Source organism: Paroedura picta, chromosome 7 (assembly GCF_049243985.1).
Source record: "Paroedura picta isolate Pp20150507F chromosome 7, Ppicta_v3.0, whole genome shotgun sequence".
In the NCBI taxonomy this organism is placed as follows: Eukaryota; Metazoa; Chordata; class Lepidosauria; order Squamata; family Gekkonidae; genus Paroedura; species Paroedura picta.
Window position 1 is genome coordinate 60,692,083 of NC_135375.1, and position 21,184 is coordinate 60,713,266.

The 21,184-nt window shown below is 43.2% G+C and overlaps 2 protein-coding genes across 6 annotated transcripts in view; one reads left to right on the forward strand and one right to left on the reverse strand.

Annotated features, from left to right (window-relative positions):
• SEMA4D (semaphorin 4D) overlaps positions 1-15,465 on the forward strand; it is a 127,025-nt gene extending 111,560 nt beyond the window's left edge. For both annotated transcript variants that reach the window (XM_077344502.1, XM_077344500.1), the window contains exons 17-19: positions 11,504-11,704; positions 12,739-12,833; positions 14,291-15,465. In XM_077344502.1, coding sequence (XP_077200617.1) covers positions 11,504-11,704; positions 12,739-12,833; positions 14,291-14,320 — 326 coding nt within the window. In that variant the 3' untranslated portion in view covers positions 14,321-15,465. The remainder of the gene's footprint in view (positions 1-11,503; positions 11,705-12,738; positions 12,834-14,290) is intronic.
• A 209-nt stretch (positions 15,466-15,674) lies between these two features.
• SECISBP2 (SECIS binding protein 2) overlaps positions 15,675-21,184 on the reverse strand; it is a 32,008-nt gene continuing 26,498 nt past the window's right edge. For all 4 annotated transcript variants that reach the window (XM_077344504.1, XM_077344505.1, XM_077344503.1 and 1 more), the window contains 2 exons: positions 20,913-21,114; positions 15,675-19,070 (listed from right to left, as the gene is read on the reverse strand). In XM_077344504.1, the coding sequence (XP_077200619.1) occupies positions 18,961-19,070; positions 20,913-21,114 (312 nt within the window). In that variant the 3' untranslated portion in view covers positions 15,675-18,960. The remainder of the gene's footprint in view (positions 19,071-20,912; positions 21,115-21,184) is intronic.

Genomic DNA, 21,184 nt, shown 5'->3' on the forward strand with positions numbered 1-21,184 from the left:
CTAGCTGTGTACCCACTCACCCCGGGCCCCTTCTCACACGCACCAGACCCATCATGGGCATTGGGGTGGGGCAGGACATCATGACCATATACTGTCATATTGTCCAATAAATTTGGGAAACCATTCCAGGGCTTTCATACTACACTGGTTGAGAGTTAGTTTGTTTATTAAATAACACATAATGCCAGACACTCTAAAAAATTACAGAAGGTAAAAGAGTAAAAAAAAACATTTTATACACAATTACATTGTTAATAAAATATATTATTAAAATGTTATATCTAGGACTTAAAATCAAAACAATTTTCAAACCATATTAAAACCATTTAAAGATAAAGCTACATTCCAGTAGAGACAAGGTAGATGGATCAACACAGCTAGCCCTTTCCTTTCACCTGCAACTGACCTAGCCTAATGGCAACCCTGGCTGAGAAAGCCTATTCTGGAGTATTTGCCTCTTTATGCCATGTGCAAATTGAATCAGGATTTCAAGGCAAGACTGTCCAAATAAAGCAGTGATTGATATGTGTAGATGATACAGATTGAATAGGTGGGCATACCTCGTAGCAGAATACTGGACAAGATGACCTTTGTTCCTCTCAGTTCAGACAATATGATTTAGTAGTAAGGATATAGCTAAAATAGATAATCTACTAAAATTAATAGTAAGAGGATTTTTAATATGTGTATCCTAGGTATTTTTAGTAACCTATTTATTTGATTAAAATTTATCTTGAATCTTAGCTTACTATAATACAGTGGTCGATTTCCCAATGGCATGAAATTATAGGCATCCTATTTGTTAATTTAGTGTAGGTGATGTGCATCTTCTAATTAAAGTTAAGGTTTTAGTGCTGTAAATACACCGGGTAGATCTAGCTGCTTTGCTACTAAGTACATTATGTGATTCATTCTAGCCAGAGGGTCAGGTGATGCACTAGTTTTGCCCTGGTAATTATCCAGCTGATCAGATTTACAAGAATAATGTTCCAGCTGCCAGCATCTTCGCACTCACATTAAAGCCTGTTATTCAGCTTCTCCAAGCAAGAGGACATGGAGAAACTTCAGGCCTGTTGGGGTGTTCTTTGTCTTAGCTTCACCATGCATTCTTGACTGGCTTGCCATTATGGAAGTGGTGGCGGAGGGAGTTTCCCACTCAACATGCTCATTTCTTTCTGCAGCCCATGATCACATTTTCCCTCCCAGCATGTTACAGTGTAAAAATGTTCCTTAGTTCTGTCTGCAGTCACAAGATATTTGTCCCACACAAAACAGTAATATACCAAAGGGTGACTCAGTAAAATGTGGCTGCTAATTTAGCTATGTCCCCAGTCTCTTACGAGCTTCCATTTCCAGCTGTCTAATATTGGAAGATTCCACCATGTTACTTAATACTGTTTGCTGATCAGGAGCTCATTCTTTCCACATGCTAAACTTCTACTTGAGTGATATTTTCCCTGTAAATACAGATGTGCTGAATGGTTCTTGCAGAATGGTTAGAGCTGTGTCTTGAGTAAGGAAGCCCCCTACCCTGAGTCACATTTTTAGAGTTCTCCTGGGATGTAGGAAACCCTCACCCCTGCAAGCGTACTGGACATTTCAAAAATGTTTGGACAGATTCTTAAACATCTCATCACATGAAAGGAAAGGGTTCTATGTTGCTATATTGCTTTAACTCTTAAACTATCGCAAAACATTGAGAAGAGTATAAAAATGCTTCCAGTAAAAACAGTCTGCTTGAAACAGATGTAGAAAGGGGAGAGAGTTTATTGTACTTGGTTATAGTTTCTCTGCATGTTTGGCATTCTTTTGTCACATGCTTTCTCTCTGAGTGGCATAGAACCTCTGGCTGTGCTAACCCTAGTCTTACCTATTTGGCTTAGAGGGACGATTGTTGGCCCGTGGGGTGTGTTCAGAAGCTTCCAAGGTGGGAGCTTGCTGATTCCAGAAATTTCTTTGTGATTCACATAACTACAGCACCATGGCAAGACCCTGGGAATCTGCAGTAGAGCTGCAGAAAGATCTTCTAAGGTAGAGTATGTTCGTTTTGCATTGCTGCTCATCCTGGGTTAACAGCAGGGTTAACACATCCCAGTATGTTTACCCTATCTTGTTCGGCCAGAGATGCAGTTAATCCTTTCCCTGTTTTACTTATGAACAAAGCCAAGCTTCTTGCCTCATCCTTTAGATTTCACAACTGAGATTGCAAAAATATATTGCTGCAGTGCGTGCATCTAGCCTCCCCCCCCCCCTCCCGGCAGCAAAATGACAGAAGTATGTTGATAAGATTATGGCAAGTTGAGTGATCTTCATCTGCTTTTCTAGATTTTTAGGATATAAAATGGTGGTACTTATATGAGATATCTGTCTGCAAGTTCATATGGTAACCAGTCATAGTGAGTGAGATAGTGTGGGTGTGGGTGTGTGGGTGTGAATTCCTGAAAAATTAAGTCCAGTTTTTAAAAAACAAAACGTAGAATTGCTTGCCTGAGCTGGCAATATAAATAAAAATATCATATTACTAGGTCTGAACAGCAGAGTTTTTTCAAGATTTTCACTGTAAAATTGTTGATCTAAAAAAACTATGAAGTGTGTCAATTAGACTCCTTATTCAAGCACTGGGAGATAGATAGGATAACAGCAATTTTTAAAAGGTTCCAGGAGACTGTAAGAGGTTCCACAGGCTTATTAGTCATACATTTACTTCTGGTCAAGTGGCAGGAAACAATATTTAAAATAGATCTGTTATTCATAATCATTATGCAAAGGGAGGCTTTTCTTCAGAAACCTTTTGGAGAAAATCTCCAAACATATAGCGATACTTGGGGGAAAAACCTTGCAGAAAGTCTCCCAAAAATGTTGAGTGAATATAGCAGCTGTTGGATAAAGCACGGGTCCTATTAATGATTAGTACCTAGGAACAACAGGCAACTTTAACAGAACAGAAATAAGCAAAGGGATTCCTTGAGTGGGTATGGGTCAGGATGCCCTTCAATGACAGCTGCTAAAGGGCAAACAACAGAAGGATGCTGGTTGCCTTGGAGTTTGTGAATTCCCAAGAAATACTTCTGGTTATGGATGAAAGCAGGATGCTGCAGTAGCGAATCAGTTCACCACAATGTGCCATGCATGAAAAGCCTCTACAAATAAATTATATGAGCAAGGCAATACCTGGGAAGAAAAGGCTTCAGGATCACAATTCAAATAGGCTTGGATACATTTTTCGTTCTGATCCCAAATAGTCGAAGTCCAAGCAAAAGCAGGATTATCAAAAGATTCACATAACTACAGCACCATGGCAAGACCCTGGAAATCTGCAGTAGAGATAAAATGATGACGTGGTCATTAACGGCTACACTGCTGCCAGTCCTGGTGTGGGGCAGCTAGAGTGTCCAACTGGGACAACTCAGTTCAAATCCCCATTTTGTCAAGAAAACTTGTCTGGTGACAGTCTAACCTTCTTCACAGGATTGTTGTGCGGATAAAGTGGAGTAGGGTGGAGAAGCCATTTGGGGACCCAGTAGGGAGAAAATCAAGCAAGAACAAAATCCTGGGTGACTTGCACATCAGAATACCTTTTAGTATGTGCAGTCTAACTTCCACCTGGAAATGGGAGAAAGGATTAATGCTGAGATATCTGGATGGGTTGGAGTCTTCTTAGAAACTAAGGACTGGCCGACTCCCTTTTCGTACAGAAATACAGCAATCTTCCAGCCTTTCTCACAATGGATCATGATCATGAAACTTGCAGTCCCAGGCCTTGGGCTTCATTTCAGGAAGGGTATATGTGTATGACTAGGATTTAAATTGGCCAGGCCACGTCGTAGCTAAGCTTATATTATAGGTTATAGTTTGCCTCTAGCAGTGTTGTCTCATGAGTTGCAGCTCATTGAAGTCAAGGGACTTTTACTTAAGACCACATGGCAATGTACTGTATTTCTACCACTATGTCATTAGAGACAGACTTCCAAGCGCATAAACATGATTTCCACTTGATTTTGACAGTGTTAAAAATCAAGGCCCTTGTAGGCCTAGTGTCAGACATTGGAATCTATCATGTGTTATTTTCTCCATGCAGGACCAGGCTAGCTAGAGAAGAGAACATTTTGGATGGAGACAAATGACACAGTTCAGTTCTTAGCTGGAAAGAGCTTGTAGGCCAACTTGAGTACTGTCTTATTCAGCACAGTACAATCTGTTCCAACTGGAATAATTGCTTTCAGAAACAGCATACAACAGTTTCATGTCAGGATTCAGTTTTGGGATGTCTTCCTAGAAGCAGATTTTGAAAACTTTGTTCAGCCCCACTGAAACCACAGCCTGTCAGTATATATATGAGATTAGAAGCCAGGGCTTCTCCGCAGGCTTCAGTGCCCAAAGCACAAGCAGTTGGCGAGTGCGGCCCCAGCCACCCTCCCTGTGTTGGGCCTGTGGGAGCTGAGGAATGTGCCTCTCTTATCTCAGTCCACAGCTGGGTGCAGCACTTGGTTCTCTGATTAATTTACAGATAAAGCTTTACTGCGCAGCTGGCTTTCCCACTGAATCGGGGTGTGTGCTTATTCAGTGTTTCCTCTGCATTGCCATCCCTTTACCTGTTTTCCATTTGACTCTTGTGCACCTTATAGAAGGTGCAAATGGAACATGAGCTTCAATAAGGTCACAGGTAGAGAGACCACTAATTTGTTTTCCAGCTGGATGGAATCATATTAATAATTGCCTGCTAATTTCCCATGATGCCCAATTGACAGTGAGGCGTACCAAATGCTGCTTTTGCATACACATGCCTTTAAAACCCCTGTTACAAGATCTGTTCCTTGCAGAGCTCACTCAGTTCATAACAAAGCTAAAGGGCATGTCTGTAGCTAGGTGAGGTCTTCCAATCTATGTTATTGCTGTTAAACATGTTTTCAGTTTCCTAATGATGCTATTCCTACTCACACCTTTGACATAGTAGATTTTCTTTGTTAAATAGAACGGTATATGCATAGATAACTTGCTATTCATGATTAATAATGCAGGCTAGGTGCAAATGTTCCCTGAACTGGAGACAGTTTCATTACCTTGTCCGTTCCATTTGGAGATCAGAGTTCTTCAGTTAGTGGTAACCAGACTCAGTGGCTTGAATTCCTGGGAACATTTCCATTGGTAGAAAGATTTCCATCAGTGGAACATGACCTTCTCTCCTCTCCCAGTGCAGCTCTAAATAACCCTTAAATGTTGCTCTTGAGGCACATGAGGCCTCAGGGGAAACGGATGAAAACTTCCATCAGCAGAAACCTACAAAATCCAACCCAGTGTCTGTTTAACTGATGACTTCCAAGGATCTTCATTCCTGGTGGCAACTTGTTCTGCACTCTTACCTCGCTGGTCATCTGTGTCAAATTCATTTATGTGCATCTTCTTCTCAGTGACCTTGAGGAAGACTTCATCTAAACTGAAACCTGATTAGCCCCCAAAATAGGACAAAATAAATGGAATAAAATTAAATTTGCAGGACTGCATCCTGATAGTTCTGAGTAGCAAGCATGGTTAGGTGATTCAGTATCACCACACCTGATACGTTTTGGAAGGGAAAATAACTGGCTTGCAATATGAATTTACAACAGAAGTTGGCTTGTTTCAGTCGTCTTTCTGTCTTCTATTGAGACCAATTCTATTTTGGAACATTATGGTTTCCTTTAAAAACAAAAGAACTAGTAAAAATGTGAACAATATTGAATGAACCCTTAAGCAGCCTAGTTAATCTGCTTAACTTCCTGGATCAAAATTCATGATTACACAATTTCCCACCATGCAGTCATGCTTTGCTGTTTCTATGCAGTCAGATCCACAGGGAATGTGAATGTCCAAAGGAGTCCAGTGTATGCTGTCAGAAACTTCCAAAATCCAATGCATACTGGCTGAAGTAGACAGAGAGCTTTGTGTATGAATTGGCCTTTACAGAAGGATGTTTTGTATCCTACTATATACTTCATATAATACGGAATATCTATTCAGTTTAATTTTCATAGTGCTACATATGAAAGGAAGGAAAGGATAGCGGAGATGTTATTTCAACAAGCTTCCCAATGAAAAGAATCTTGACCAGGCCAAAAGCATTAGAAAGTACCTTTCATGTGACTCATCCCCATTATATCTGCCATCAGGTAATGGCTGCTGGGTGTATGAATTGGTGGCATGGAAATTCACACAATAGAGGAGGAGTCATATGGGAAGTGTGCAGACATTGTGGTCAGCAGAAGTTGCTTATTGTGGTGCATCCTTGGTACTGTGTGCTTGAGGCAGAGTTTGAAATGTGTTTTGATGGTGGCTCCTTGGGGCAGGACTTTTTTTTTTTAGCTTGTGGTACTGGGGAGTGCCACAAGCATGGATGATAATGTATTTAAAACACCAGAATAATAATGATGTGGCTGTGGGTGTCACAACTCTTGGCTTTGTTGAGTAAACTGTAGATATACACTGCAGTTCTAAAGGCACTCTTCCTGGGAATAAGCCCCATTAAATAACTTGAGACTTACTTTCTGGTGGAACTGTAGGACTGCTGCTTTGGAAAAGAGGTACCGGGTTGGTATTATATATTTCCGAAGCCACCACCACATGAAGGGTACTTGAAAGCATGGGCTTTCTTCTTGAGGAGAGCTGTTTGTTTCCCAGTGGCTTGCCAACAGCAGAGCAAGTAAACTCTGCTCTTGGTGAGCATGGCATCCCCCAGATAGAGGCAGCTGCACCACGTAGAGAAAGAACTCATTCCCCAAAGAAAGTGCATATCCAGAATAACTATGACGTACAAGGGCTTCCTTGGTCTGCAGTGCTGCTCCCTTTTTCCTGTCTGGATATCTTTTATGACACACCATTTTCTTCAAAAGAAATGCTGGAAGCAGTAGTAGTGGCATAGTAATGAATTGACATGCATTTTGATTTCTATATTGCATAATTTTTGGCTTTTTGATTCTCCAAGCTGTCGTAAGGATAAAAGTGAAAGTAAGTATTCAACATGTTTGATTCTTACAGTGATTCATTGTTGAGATGTCAGCAAGCTAATTAGTTCAACAGGATGGTTTGATTTTGTTTTTGCACTACAATTATGCAAACCCCAACTAGAAAAGGGGAGAGAGCCAAGGTGTGACAGTCTATGATGAACTAGTCTTCAGGAAGTTTGTAGCTTTGAGCATGATGGGTTTGGTGCAAACCTTTTTAAAACCATGTTTGTTTCTTTAGCTTTAAGTAGCAGCTCCTTCCAGAGACATTTGCTGCTGATAATGCTTATTCCTGCACAGTGAAAAGATCCCTCCAGATTAAACTGCTATCAAAGGCACAAGAACCAGTTAGGCTTGTTTTCTGCTTGCAGCGTACCCATTTCAGATACAAACAGTGCATTGTGACACTTTGAACAGCAAGTAGGTACAAGTCTTAACCAGAAGCAGATTGCCAAATTCAGAGGCCACAAACCAGCCAAATCATGGCCTTAGATGTCTTTGGGGTTCATGCCCCTCCTCCCATTCTTTTCTCCATTCCCACGCAGCACTGAGATTGAACAATCCCTGCTTTAAATCTAACTGCAATTTGCTAGGCAGTCTAAACCATGAGCTGTAACAACTTGCAGTTTATGTCTTGATCCTAAGACAATCATTCTCTCAGATCCTAGTTTGCAGGTAAGAAATGAATTGTTTTTTCAATCACCACATTTAGTTATCACAACAGATTGCAGTGCAAAAGCAGGAAGTCTTCCATTTTGGCATGGTACTTGAGAAGAATCATAAACTCATAGAGTTGGAAGGGACCTCATGGGACATCTAGTCCAACCCCCCTGCATTATGCAGGACACTTACAGCCATATCGCTCATCCACTGTAACCTGCCACCTCCTTGAACCTTCACAGAATAAGCCTCTCCATCAAATGGCTATCCAGACTCTCTTTAAAAATTTCCAAGGATGAAAAACCCACCACCTCCCAAGGAAACCTGTTTCACTAAAAAAACGCTCTGTCAGGAACGTCTTTTGGATGTTTAGACAGAATTTATTTTGAATTAATTTCATCCCAAGCTAAGCAGACCAAGATCTCCCAACCTTTCCTCATACATCTTGGTCTCCAAACCCTTCACCATCTTTGTTGCCCTCCTCTGGACATGCTCCAGTTTGTCTACATCCCTCTTCAACTGTGGTGCCCAAAACAGAACACAGTACTCCCAGTGAGGCCAAACCAGAGCAGAGTAAAGTGGTACCATTACCCCCCGCAATCTGGACACGATACTCCATTTGATACAGCCCAAAATCCCATTTGTGGGTGGAGCGCACAAATCTAGACTCATTCTTATCACAAGTGATTACTGGTGACATCTGAATAGAGGCATAGTCTGATGAGACATTTCTTGAAATGTTTTGAGTTTTTAATCAATTGTAAACAGAATGGGCTGTATTTGATTTCTTTTTAAATATGGAATATTTATTGCAGTCAAGATATAAAAAATACATAAGGCATTTTGCATTTATACTCAGTTATGCGGAGAGGTGCATCCACATTTCTCATCCATGCAGGACCATCCTCTGCCCATAACACAAATACTCTTATCAGAATATTAACAGCACTGTCCTGTAGCCTTCACCAGAACAAACACATTTTGTAGTGTGCTGCAGCAAAACAAGGCAAACTATGTAATCAAAGTAGAACAGCTGGGTATTTATTGATCTTCAGTAATACGGATAGGCCCGAAATATCAAAACTAACTAAGTCCTGTAAGATCTGCCAGCCCTTTATCTTGCAAGTGTGGTTCAATCTGCGAAATAGGCAGCACTTTGTGCTCAGTGGTTCCATGGAGCATGCCTCTTTGAGACATTCACAGGAGCAACTACAGCATGTTTAGCCACAGATTGTCTAAGATGACCCTACTTGGGAAGCTACCAAAAGAAGAAAAGAGCTCTTTTTTTATACCCTGCTTTTCACTATCTAGAGTCCCAAAGCAGTTTACAAACACCTTTCCTTCCCTCTCCCTACAAAAGACGCCCAGTTGAGGTAGGTGGGGCAGAGAGAGCTCTGTGAGAACAGCCCTAAGAGAACTGTGACTAGCCTACAGTCACCAGCTGGTTTTCCAGATTAGAGGCAGCCACTCTTAGCCACTACGCTCTGCTGGCTTTCTGACAAAGTGTGGTGGGTTGCAGAGTTTATCTGCAGCCCATATTGGAACAGATTATTTGTTTGGATAATATGCTTGTAGCACAAGTTGCCTGAATTCTGTTTCTGAATAGCCTCCAAGAGCACGATGTTTTTAAAACACAGACCGTTAGTGGTAGTATTGGAAGGCAATAGCACCCATTCCCCTTCCCATTTCAAAAGTGGCTTCTGATGCGGAGCAACGGAACCGTGGCCCATTTGTGGTTGCTCTCATCTCCCCAGATGCTTCCTGTGGAGTTTGTTGTTTCAGGTAGGACATAATTTTATGCAAAGTTTCCCAAGTGCTCAGAACATTTCCTAGACATGAATGTAATCCCTTCCAACAGCCATACCAAGTTGTCTGGTATTTACCTCCCATATTATACCCAAGTGGCTATGCCTGAGAACTAGTGGTCCCCTGGTTAGATGATGCCTGGGGTAAGGTTTACAACTAAAACTTCCTAACTCCAAGCTTGCGGCTGTAGCTACTAGGCTTCAGCCATTCTTTAATCTGGTTGTCTTGTTGAAACACATAGAAGGCTGAATGGAATGTCCTAAGACTGGTGAAGACACTTGGCCATTCCAGATCCTATATAACCTGAAAGCTACACCCACAATCTGTTGCAATGTCACAGATCTTGGGTGTGCCAGAACTTGGCTGATACCACATGTTGTCATACAATCCACAAGGTCTATCACAAGTTTTAGCTACTTCCAAAGTATTCTGCAGTGAGTGTGATGGATCGCTCATGGCCAGCCTTTCTCAGTTTTTACCACTGAGAAACCCCTGAAATATACTCCAGGCTTTGAGAAACTCTGGGAGGGATGGCAGCCGGCCACACCAGCCTGCCACATCCCCAGTAGTCATGTGTCACCAGAAGTGACATCTCCCAGGTACTCCCACCGGATGTGACATCTTGTTCCACCACCCCCTGCCCCTGCCTACTCTGCCGGGCCAGGGCAGGCCTCCATCACCTCTCAACACCAGGCTGCTCTCTCTTGAGGATCGCCTGCCTGCCTGCTCGCTGCCTCCTCTGCTAAGCTCCAGGCACACTTGTGAGAAATTCAGCTCTCACATGTGGCTCGACTGGCTGCTGTAGTCAGCCGGGCTGGCTCATGTGGGTTGGCCATGGGCCAGTGCTTCACTTCCCTCAGCTTGATCGGAGTTGATCAACATCAGCCTGGAGGGAAAAACAGAAATTGGGTTGGATTGCAGGAAGTTTCCCATGTTCAGGGCAAAAGCCACATTGGTGTTCCTGCATCCACCCACACATGTGCTGCCCCCATGTTTCCTTTTCTTCATCTAATGGAAATATAGAAGAACCAGGCTTCGTGAACAAAAGGCAGCCAGACTCAAATAGCTTCCCATTCAGCATGGCTTAAAAAAAAAAAAATCAGGTTCACAATGGGTTGCCTGGGCAGACAATGAGGGCAAGCACCTCACCTTTCCAACCCTTCCCCTCCCACAGTCCTGCTGGGAAGGGGCAGTTGTGGCCCTTCCCCTTGAACTCAGCAAGGCTGGTTGGAAGGGGCTGTGATTGCACCCAAGGTGGCACAGTCCTGGTCTGAAGGTGGAGTGGCTGCAGTGCGGGAGGGGCTGGGGGGGGGGAGTGTGCTCTGTGCCCCCTCCCAGATGCCAGAAATGGCCCGGCAGCCTACTCCACTGGGCTGAGAACAAGGCCGGACACCGGCAGCCGCCACTCTATTGCCACCCACCGATGCAGTGAATGAGACCTCTTACCTCCCTGGACTGCAGGGACTACCACACACAATGAGCCTCAGCCAGCAAGGATTTTTATGACCAGGGCCCCTACTTTATCCATCCCTTCCAAGCCCATCATTGGCCATTTTGAGAGGGGAGGGGTCAACATAACAACTACGTATTGAGAAATATAAAACTTTACTCCCGCCCAATCGGGAAACTGTTCTGGAGGCTTCAGAAAACCACAGGGCCACACACACACACACACACACCCCCGCACTGAGGAAACCTCCTTACGGCTAGATAGCTGTCTAGACTCACCATCTAGCAACCACATCCTCTTGCCAGTCCTCTCTGAATCTCAGTGAAAGGGCTCAAATAAAATGACATATAAGAAATAGCAGATAAGTGGGATGCTTGTGGATGAAACGGAAGGCTTCCAGCAGCAACAATGAGTGAAATGATGAGAATGGGGAAGGTGTATTGCAGGTGTATTGCATTGCCATTTTGTAGTAGAAATTGGTTCCCAAGACCCAGAAAGGGCCCTTTTGCATAACATTTGTCCTGTAAACATGGGCTGGGAAACCTGCCAGCTCTACAGAACTTTTCTGCTCTCTAAAAGGACTATGGGCCATGTCTTTGACTTTCCACAGGTCCCAGAGATGCACGGTTTGTTTGGGGGAAAAACGGGCAGAATATAGCAGGCGTGAATGAGCAGTCCCATGCCCTGGCAGATGGGCGAATGCATCTTCTAAGCTGGGTGACGGATGCTGTAGCACAAGATTCAGAATATTGCTGTCTGGTGCTCTCCAAAGCTGGAAACAGGCTATCGAAAGTGGTCGTCAGAGTAGAAGGTAATGGTGCAATTCCATGCAGAGCCACAACTTGACGTTTACAGGGAAGCAGACTTTCAGAATGTGCTGCTGTCAAAGCAGCCAGAGTTTTACAAAGTGTATACAAGAATTCTTACAATAAATTGGTTGCTATTAGGACATTATTAATAGGACATCACACTTTGTAAGCATGCAACTTGGCTGAATTGTCATTGGGTCAGCCAAGCCCCATCCTATTCCCAAGTCTGTGTGGCCCTGGCCTCTCAAGCAAAGGGACTCACTGCTGGGCTTACATGATAGGTGCAGGGTCAGCCCGGACTAGACCAAGTCCTAGCCTGGTTCCAGACAGCTTGGGGCGAAAGACCTGGAGCCCACTGATCAGGTCTACTGTACAGTACTGTGCAGTCTACTGATCAGGTCTACAGTATTCTCTAGCACTTCCCTTTTTGAAGAGGCCAAACTTAATGCCCATAGAAGTGATGACCCTTCAACATTCCAAGGCTCAAGTTGCTGATACCCAGAATACTCTCTTCTCCCTAGCTGGCTGCTGCTTCTTCAGCAGGATTGCCAATATTACTAGAAGGGATAATGTTGGAGCCAGGAGTGCCAGGGAGTGAGTGATACCCAATATTGCCTCTTTGATCCCCAAAATATTGGGCAATTTACTGGATTGGGCATTGCACACCCACCAGCACTGAAGCATATTGGTGGTTTTATTCTTCATGTGCTCATAGCTGTAAACTTCCCGATACCAGGAAGCCCTTATACAATGTTTCCATGCACTGCCCATTTACTTCAATAGTTCTCAGAGAAGCAACACAGGGTAGAATATAATTTCTGGGTCTCAGATGCTTGAAATGTTACACTGAATGAATTGTTTCACAACCAGCATCAGCAGCACTTGCTGCCAGGTTTTTAAGTGTGGATCTGAAACGGACCAATTTTCAGAAGAGAGCAGATCAGTGTGTGACTTGGCCGGGTATTAAAAATCCAGTTCGGATAATTAAGGGCAGGTGTTCATCCCTGTTTAATCCCTCCTCCTATTTTGTTTGCAGGCAGCAGTCAGGAGAGCTGGTCAAGGGACCTTGCGAGCTGGGAAAGTGCCATTAGTGAGCATGAGAAAATGATGGCGAGCTGGAAAAAAACATGGGTCAGTAAGACGAGGTGGTGATTTGGGCCATGTTATTTTGGTTAGACAGAGAAATGCAGGCAGTCCTCCCTGTTTGGGCCACAGGCAAGGCATGAAAAAGATGGGAGAGGTTTTATTCAGAACTGCTCCTTGGCACCTTAGCCCACTGGCTCAGAGGTTACAATGGCACATGTGCAAGCCTCTGTATCCCTCTGTCGATGCAGCTCCTGGTCTTGTTCATCCCTGCTGATCGTCGGCATGAGCTTGTTGAATCCAGACACAAAACCTGCATCATCCCACCACATTTGCTCTGAAACCTGTTGCTTACTCACATCAATACGTTCTGGTTCCAGCCCCAAGCAGATGGTGCTACGGTGACCTGGCCACAGAACTAGCCCAGGCCTGGCATATCCTTAGTCACACACATACCACTGTCTTGGTTGGCCAGCCTGTTAGGTCTCTTGCCCAGGAGCTGTACATGAAATGTGTTGCAGCCATTGCCTCACAGGACTCAGTACTAGTGTAAAGATTAGCAGAAAGTCAAAGCTTCCTGAGATGGATGCAGCATCTATACCAAGCAGCTGACCTTATAGTTAAGAGTGCCAAGAGAAAAGGAGTGGGAAGAAGTTACAAAACAAGCACCAACCAGAGAGTAATCAGTCCATTAAGTGGGTGAGAACCACTCTCAACAGTTGATAAACAGGATAAGATTAACATAATATCTAATAAAAATGTGAGACACATTTAGTAGATTCAGCAGGCAGTGCAGGGACCATAAAAAGCTGCTGCTAAATTAACATCTGTAAATGTTGATTCATGCTGAGATATTTGCACCTATAGTGAGCTAAGAATTCAAGGGCCTTGTTTGGTTGGGGGGAGGGGAGATATTGCTACATTTCTTGATGAACTCATCAAGAATGCATATGTTGGAATACATTCCAAGGAGCCAATGGAGTCCTGTTTAATTCAAATCACTTCTCCCAGAGCTGCTTAGCCACAATTCAAACAGGAGCCGTAATACAGTAGTTGTGGCACAACTAACACCCCTGAGTATGTGTGGGGCATCCCATGTCTGAACATCCTGCCTACAGAGAACAATATGGGGGTGGGATGGAGTATGCATTATTTTTAGGTATTTTAAATCTAGATCTTCCTCTGCAACGATTTATAATTGCCAGACAAGGCATATGGCATTTCCCACATTGTTTTGTGACTACAGTTAATAGACATGCTGTCAGTGTTCTTCAGGTGTCCTGAGCTTCAATGCCCTGGAAAGCACCATAACAGCAGTGGTGAAGCAGGTGTCATTAGGTTCCCCCAGGGTTACTGTGCAAGTTAAGGGTACTGTGCAAATTCTGATCCAAAACCCAGCATGCAGTATAATTCTCAGTAACTAGTGAGAGTCTACGGTAAGCCAATTAACAATGCAGAATACTGGCACAGCAGATTAGAGACTCTTGTGTTTCGTCATTCTTCAGGAAAGCTGCAACAAAAAGGGCAAGGTGTAAGAAGCAAAGAGCAGGAAAAAACTGGAAACACTCTGAAGGCCAACCTTCCTACGCAAGAGATGGAGCAGCAGGACACTGAACTGCACCCAGGCTGGAAGAATTTGGTGGAAGTGGTAACAAAAGACCTCTCCTGGGCTGCCAAATAGAACAACAGTCTGTTATCATTAGAAATTCATCATTTTTCAGAATTACGAGTAAAAAAAAAAAGGGGGGGGGGATATTGAGAGACTTGCATTGTTAGGTTGTGGTGTATTTGTTGCCTCTAGAGCCTGGAGCCTCAGACTAGATTCATGCAAGGCCTGCCTGGTAAGCAGACAAACTCATCACCACTGCCTCTGCTGGTGGGCGGCTGAAAGGCAACCCTGCATGGAACTGTGCCAGTAGTTGAATTGATAAAAATACTATGAAGATTGCTTGCCTTCAAGCAAGTGCCGAAGGGTGGCCTTGATTCACTCCCAGTCCTCCTTACTGGCTTTCAACAGCATTCCTTCCAAGGCCAATGCACTCTCGATGCAGTCATACAAACACAACGCAGTCCGCTGCCCAAAACCAAACCGGCGCCAAGCTTTTATTATAAATGGAGTGATGATGTGCTAAATTAGTTCAATATCTCTGTTAACTAAAAGATACAGAAAGGCCAATCATAACCCATGAAGATTCTTCAGTGATTGCAAATTTTCCCATTTTGTATGAAGACTGTGATAATATTTAAAGGTGAAGACTGCCTAAGACTAGTTGCATTTTCTTCTGCTGTGAGATAGGTGCCAACCCACCCTGTTTGGACCACGAAGGCTACAAATTTAAAGCCAAACCACCACACCCCAAACTACTTTGAAATCATCTCCGTACTGGAAATGAAACAGTGCTTGCAAATGTGTTCATTAAAAATTGCTGAATCACAGTCTTACCTGTAAAACGCAGCAAATAATTAGGCTTGTAATCCAATGAGGATCTGCTTTCCATTTATGATTTTACATATTGCTAGCTTAAATCACTGGAAATAGGTCAGAGTCCATGAGATCGCTATAGAGCAGATGGCAAGCACACTGCTTCCTCCCAGTGGGGCTGCTAATGCATCTCGCCCCACAATAATACCAAAGATTACCAGTTGGTGCTATATAAAAAAGCAGCCAGATATGCATGCCAGGCCTAGACACTTCCCAATGAAACCTGATATGTCCCTCCTCCCCTGGTTTCAAAACAGACGGCTTTGCTTCAATATGCTATTACACTAGCAAGAACACGAATTGCTTCATAGCCAAGAGCCACACTTCCCCCTCCCCCCACATGCAGGTTAATACAAACCTTATTTTACATGTATCAAATAAAATGAAATTGGAGCAAGAACACAGTATAGAATTATTCTGACCCCTCAATTGTGGTATTTTAATATTCAGTTCTTAACATAGCTTCAGACCAAGTAACAGAATCGTCTACAAATGAGCATTTTTTTCATGTACATAGAACTTCCAGGTTTGCAGAAAAATAAAAACACACCAAGAAAATGGTGAAGATTTTTTTAAATCCTAAATTGTTAAAATCAAAGAAAAGTAACATCCCATGCTGCTATATCACAAAATCTCAGCCCCTTTTCTGAGAGTTGCTTAGAAACCCCCCACACACATGGTTGGGACAACGGGGTGGGGTAGGGGTAGAGCACTGGGAAGGGAGAAGCCCAGGGGGAGGCACAGCTGTGACCAACAGGGCCAAATGGTCGTCCTTGCTCAGAAGGGTAGGCAATTGCTGATTCCCCTGCCAGTGTGCAGATGGGAGTTTGCCTTCTGCTTCAATCTTCTCCACCACCAGTCAGGGGAGAGGAAAGCAGGTGTGGTACGCTGTCTATTCCAAGCCTGGCCAGTGCCAGTGGGGGATCAAAGATGGAGCTCTTCCACCAGGCGCTTGGTTGAGGCTGGGAGGGGGTCTCCTGGGATTTATGAACTGGAGGTCCTGCCTACTGGTAAGCATTATGCTGGTGAGGCAGATCTTAGCCTGAGTGACATCGGTGGGCGGATGCAGTTGGAAATGTGAAATACCTGACTGGAATGGGGAAGGATGTTCTATTTCGCCAACTGTGGGATTGCTAATACGGTTGTGACTACTAGAGTTTTAACTGACGGGATTTTATTGGAATTGTATTGTTATATTTTATTCTGTTTTATTTTGTTGTAAGCCGCCTCGAGTCGACTTTGTCGGGAGAGGCGGGGTAGAAATTAAATTATAAATAAAGTGGTAAGCATAAGGAACAGCAAGGGAAGGCCGATGGGCTGTCAGCTCCCCAACCTGTCCTCACAGTTGTCCCCCTTTGATGGCCAGTTGCACCAGTTCCTGTGTTTTCCATTAGCTGTGAAGAACAAACTGGTCAAACCACTATGGGACTGAAGAGGTAGGGAGGTAAAAGGGCAGCTTTTTTTAGAAGGCCAGTAGACGACAGTGTTAAGCAGGCTCAATGCTGCTGTGTTACACATTATGTCATATCATGTGTCTCACACCCATCCTGCCTGAAGCATCCAAAACTCTGCTGTCCTTATATTGTATTTTAGTAGAGCTTTGTTCCATAACATCTTGAATTGGTGATATAGTTTTTAGCAAGTTTTGTATGGCAAAGATACTTTAGCTTGCTGCAAATAATAACTATGTAGTGTAACCTTAGTGGGTTGGAATATTAGCCTTTTGGATTAAGGTCAAATGCACCGTCTAGACCTAAGTCCAACTTTGTCAGGAAAAGAGCAAACCACACTGGGTGTGTTCAGGGCAACAAGAAATGCTCCACTGTTACTGAATTAGAAGAAAGTAGGAGTGTTAACTAAATGACTAGATTTCCTGTCATTTTAAAAGAAGCATGACACTACACAGACAGGTGGTCCTTTCTTTCATAAGTTAGCAAAAATACCATGTAGAGAAAGCTTTATGGCTTTAGTGCAGATAGTTGCATGTAAAAAGCTTTGTTTAGAAGCTACGGAAGCACACACAGAAAAGTCTGAAAAGGAACAGTGCAAAATGACCAACTAATCTGTCTGGCAAGGATATGAGCAGCTGAGGATGTTTCGGAAGAGGGTGCCAAACTCCCACACAACAGTTGGCACTCCTAACAGAAAACAGACCTCCTACTGGGACAAAAGGTTTTGATGATAACCCACATCAACCTTGACTTCCCTTACCGCGCCCACTCTGAGTCAGAAAAGTTCACTCCAGGTCAGAAATGCTGCTTCTGCAAAAGTGGCATCTTCACAGCAAGGGCCTTGAGTCCTCCCCTATACTGTCTCTGTCAGTATGGGACCAGTCTTATGAAACAGCACCAAACCCAGCTTAATTCTTGGATGCCCATACACTTCCTATGAGAGGTTGCTGTACTCTTTCTAAAAACTACTTCTGAAGACAGCAGTGGAAAAATCAACTTCTCACATATATGGATTTAATCATAATCTAGTAAATGACAAAAGTACCTTCCCCATTGGCACTTAAAAGGCTATTGAGGCTCATTCAACCAAACAGCTCAAATGACTCATGGGCACACATGTCTTCCTTGATGTGAGCTGCCATTGGACACTGCAAGACAAAAACTTAAGGGGATAACAGAGAATGAGGTGGCTGGATGGAGTCACTGAAGCAGTCAGTGTGAGCTTAAATGGACTCCGGGGAATGATAGTGGACAGGAAGGCCTGGAGGATCATTGTCCATGGGGTCGCGATGGGTCGGACACGACTCCGCAACGAATAACAAGGGTCTGAACTCCCCCAAGCCACTCCATGAACATGGTAGCATCACATATAGCCACCCACTGATGAGGAAGTCATCACAGTACTCTACCCACATTCTGCCAGAAATGGAATGAGTCTTAAAGCGTGCTTAACAAAGCTTAACAAAGGAACAGTCACAGGTGTATCTGCTTGTCTACAATTAGGAATTAGCTGCTCCCTCCATGATTTCATAGTGATATTTAGTTACCTGGTCATAATCATACCCAAAGAAAAACAGCCACTTGCTTTAGAATGAAGCCATTGCAAGAATACAAAGGAGGCATGTAGACCAGTAAGATATTTTGGGATATGTAGAAAAGAGCCGTAGAAATTTTTAAGGCTCTTGTTGACTTTTTCCACACTCAGTAGGGTGTTTGGCCAAGATACATAAAAAGGTACTAGCTCCAATTTCTGCCTCATGTGTTCCCTATAGGGCAGGTCAACACTCTGGATGCATTAGGCCTTAGGAAGACAGGCAGGTGAGTACTTCATAAACTCTTTGATATCAGATTACCTCTGAGTAGTCCCAGAAAACACCCTGCAAGTCCTAAGATGCCTGGCATCCGTTCAGTCCGCAAACTTTAGGGCATTTCAAGCCAATCAAATGTTCCCTGCCCAAGTAAATGGCTTGACTGAGTGCATCCAAAGACGTTTCAGCATCTCGTTAAGCAAACAGTGGCTGGAACAGTCCAGTTACATGTTCCAGTGTAAGGATTTTGTGAAATAAAGTAATAAGACATCATTTTGAACAACTTGATTACACACCCTGTCTTGTCACCTGGATAATCAATTTCTGATAATTTAGTATTTACATATCTGTATCTATCTATTTATATACATATATACACTCACACACAAACACACACATACAAAACCATTAAGGCAAGAAATGGTGGTCTTGATTTACTGAGGCTCTTCCAAACCCAAGGCCAATGTTTCCGCAGTCGTTCGATTTTCCAGGTCCAGCACATAAGGGTTATATTCCTCCTCAAGCTTTTTCTTCCAGATTTTAACTAGAAAACATTAGTATGAAAGTAACTGTAGTATGTTCGACCTGTTAAATCTAAAAACAGCAGGTACATATAGCAATACTCAGAAATGTGTGTGTTCATCTTAAATTGACATATAAGTTACATTTATGACCAAAGCCCCTTTTTTCTGTGTGCAATATTTTAGGAGTGAGGGTGGTCTTACATTCAGGGTCATCTTCTTTTCAGGTAAGTATGGTAATAAAAATAAAAGATGGGGATTCATGCAAAACTTTTTGCATCACAGCCTTGAGAATATTGTTTTTTGGAAAGTCTCCCCCCATCCCTGAAACTTTCGAGCTCTTTTATCTCTCACATAAATTCCAGAATGTGCAGCCATTCAAGGACACAAGAATAAGCTTCCTTATGCTGAAAGCTGAACGTGCACAAAATTGCAAAGGAGAGCGATGAGAATGATCCAGGGCCTGGGGACCAAGCCCTATGAGGGAAGGCTGAGGGAAAGACTTGGGAATGTTCAGCCTGGAGAAGAGGCGGCTTAAAGGAGACCTGATTGCTGTCTTTAAGTATTTGAAAGGTTGTCTCTTAGAGGAGGGCAGGGAAAAGTTCCTGTTGGCAGCACAAGATAGGACATGCAGTAATGGCTTTAAATTATGCATAGAATGATATCAGCTAGATATCAGGGCGGGGGGGATCACAATCAGAGTAGTTGAGCAATGAAATTGATTTCCTAAGGAGGTGGCGTGCTTCCAGCGGCTGGACAGATATTTATCCTGGATGTTTTAGGGTGATCCTGCATTGAGCAGGGGGTTAGACTAGATAGCCTGTATGGCTCCTTCCAACTCTATGATTCTATAGTCTACCAGTAAAGTATTTCCATTTGTTCAGAATTTTGCTTGTGATATTGCCAACTGACAGTTAAATATTTCAGCAAATAGCTGAATGGATATTTTCAGATACTCTTTTCTACGGCTACAAAGGCTAGCCAGCATAAGCTATGCACGATCATGCACATCTTTACTGCTCCCAACATAATAGTGATGCACCTATCATGTAAGGTAAAGTATTATTAATTGAAGAAGAACAGGCCAAAACCCCACTGAAACTGCGGGGGATCAGACACTCACACCTCACATGATCTCCTGTAGTAAAAGCAACATGGGGGGGGGGGGGTAAAACTTGTTTGTGATATGGTTACCATTTTTTCAGAATTACTCTCAGACTGGTAGCCTGCCATCTCCCAACATGCAAAACAAAGAGCCCTGAAGATCAACACAGAATTTGAAGGAATTTCGGGTGCAATTCAGTCTAGAGTAGTCAGTAAGGACATGGAAAGGAGAGAGATAGATCCCAGATGTCACATGTAGATTGTCTGAAGACCCCTTTGGTTGGCCTGGAAGAGGTCACCAATATTTCTACAACCAAGATAAAGACATGCACAATTTCCATTTGTTCTGCTTGGCTCTTCCAAAAGGGCCAGAAAGCTGTTTTCCAGTCTTACAAATTACACACACACACACACGCCCCGGCATTTTTAAAATATATATATCAGAGAACTTGCTTGGGATTTAAAGGGCAATTCCACAGTCACCTGTAAGATAAATGTCAAACTGCCTCTTGAGTACTTAGCTGAAGTCATATTTTCCTCACTCAAATTCACTGGCCACTCAAATTCACTGCAGTTTCCTACTCAGTTTGCAACATGAAAATTGGTCCAGCTAATTCTTCGTTTAGTTGAGAATCAAGGCTGGCATCATGTTGCCAGAAAATTGCACCATATCAGAATTGGCAAATGGAATGAACTTATCAGTTTAGTTCTACAACCTAGACAGAAACAACTACAGACCTTTTGTAGGGGGAGACACTCACTGTAATTTGGGATTTCCTCATCCGACTCTGGAGAGAGCACTTTACCAGCATCTTGTAGGTTGTCCTCTCTGTAATAGATTCTAGAGTTGGTCCCGTCACTTTCATCTTCCTCACCAGCGCTTTCTCGTTGTAGGGCTGCAATCATTTCCTTGTAGGCTGACCTTGCTTCCATGGTCAGTTCTACCATTTTGTGAAAACAGTCCTAGCAAAAGAAAGTCATTAAAAACATAGGCTCAGCTGACACTTCAGTAGTTCCTTATCAAAACACAAAA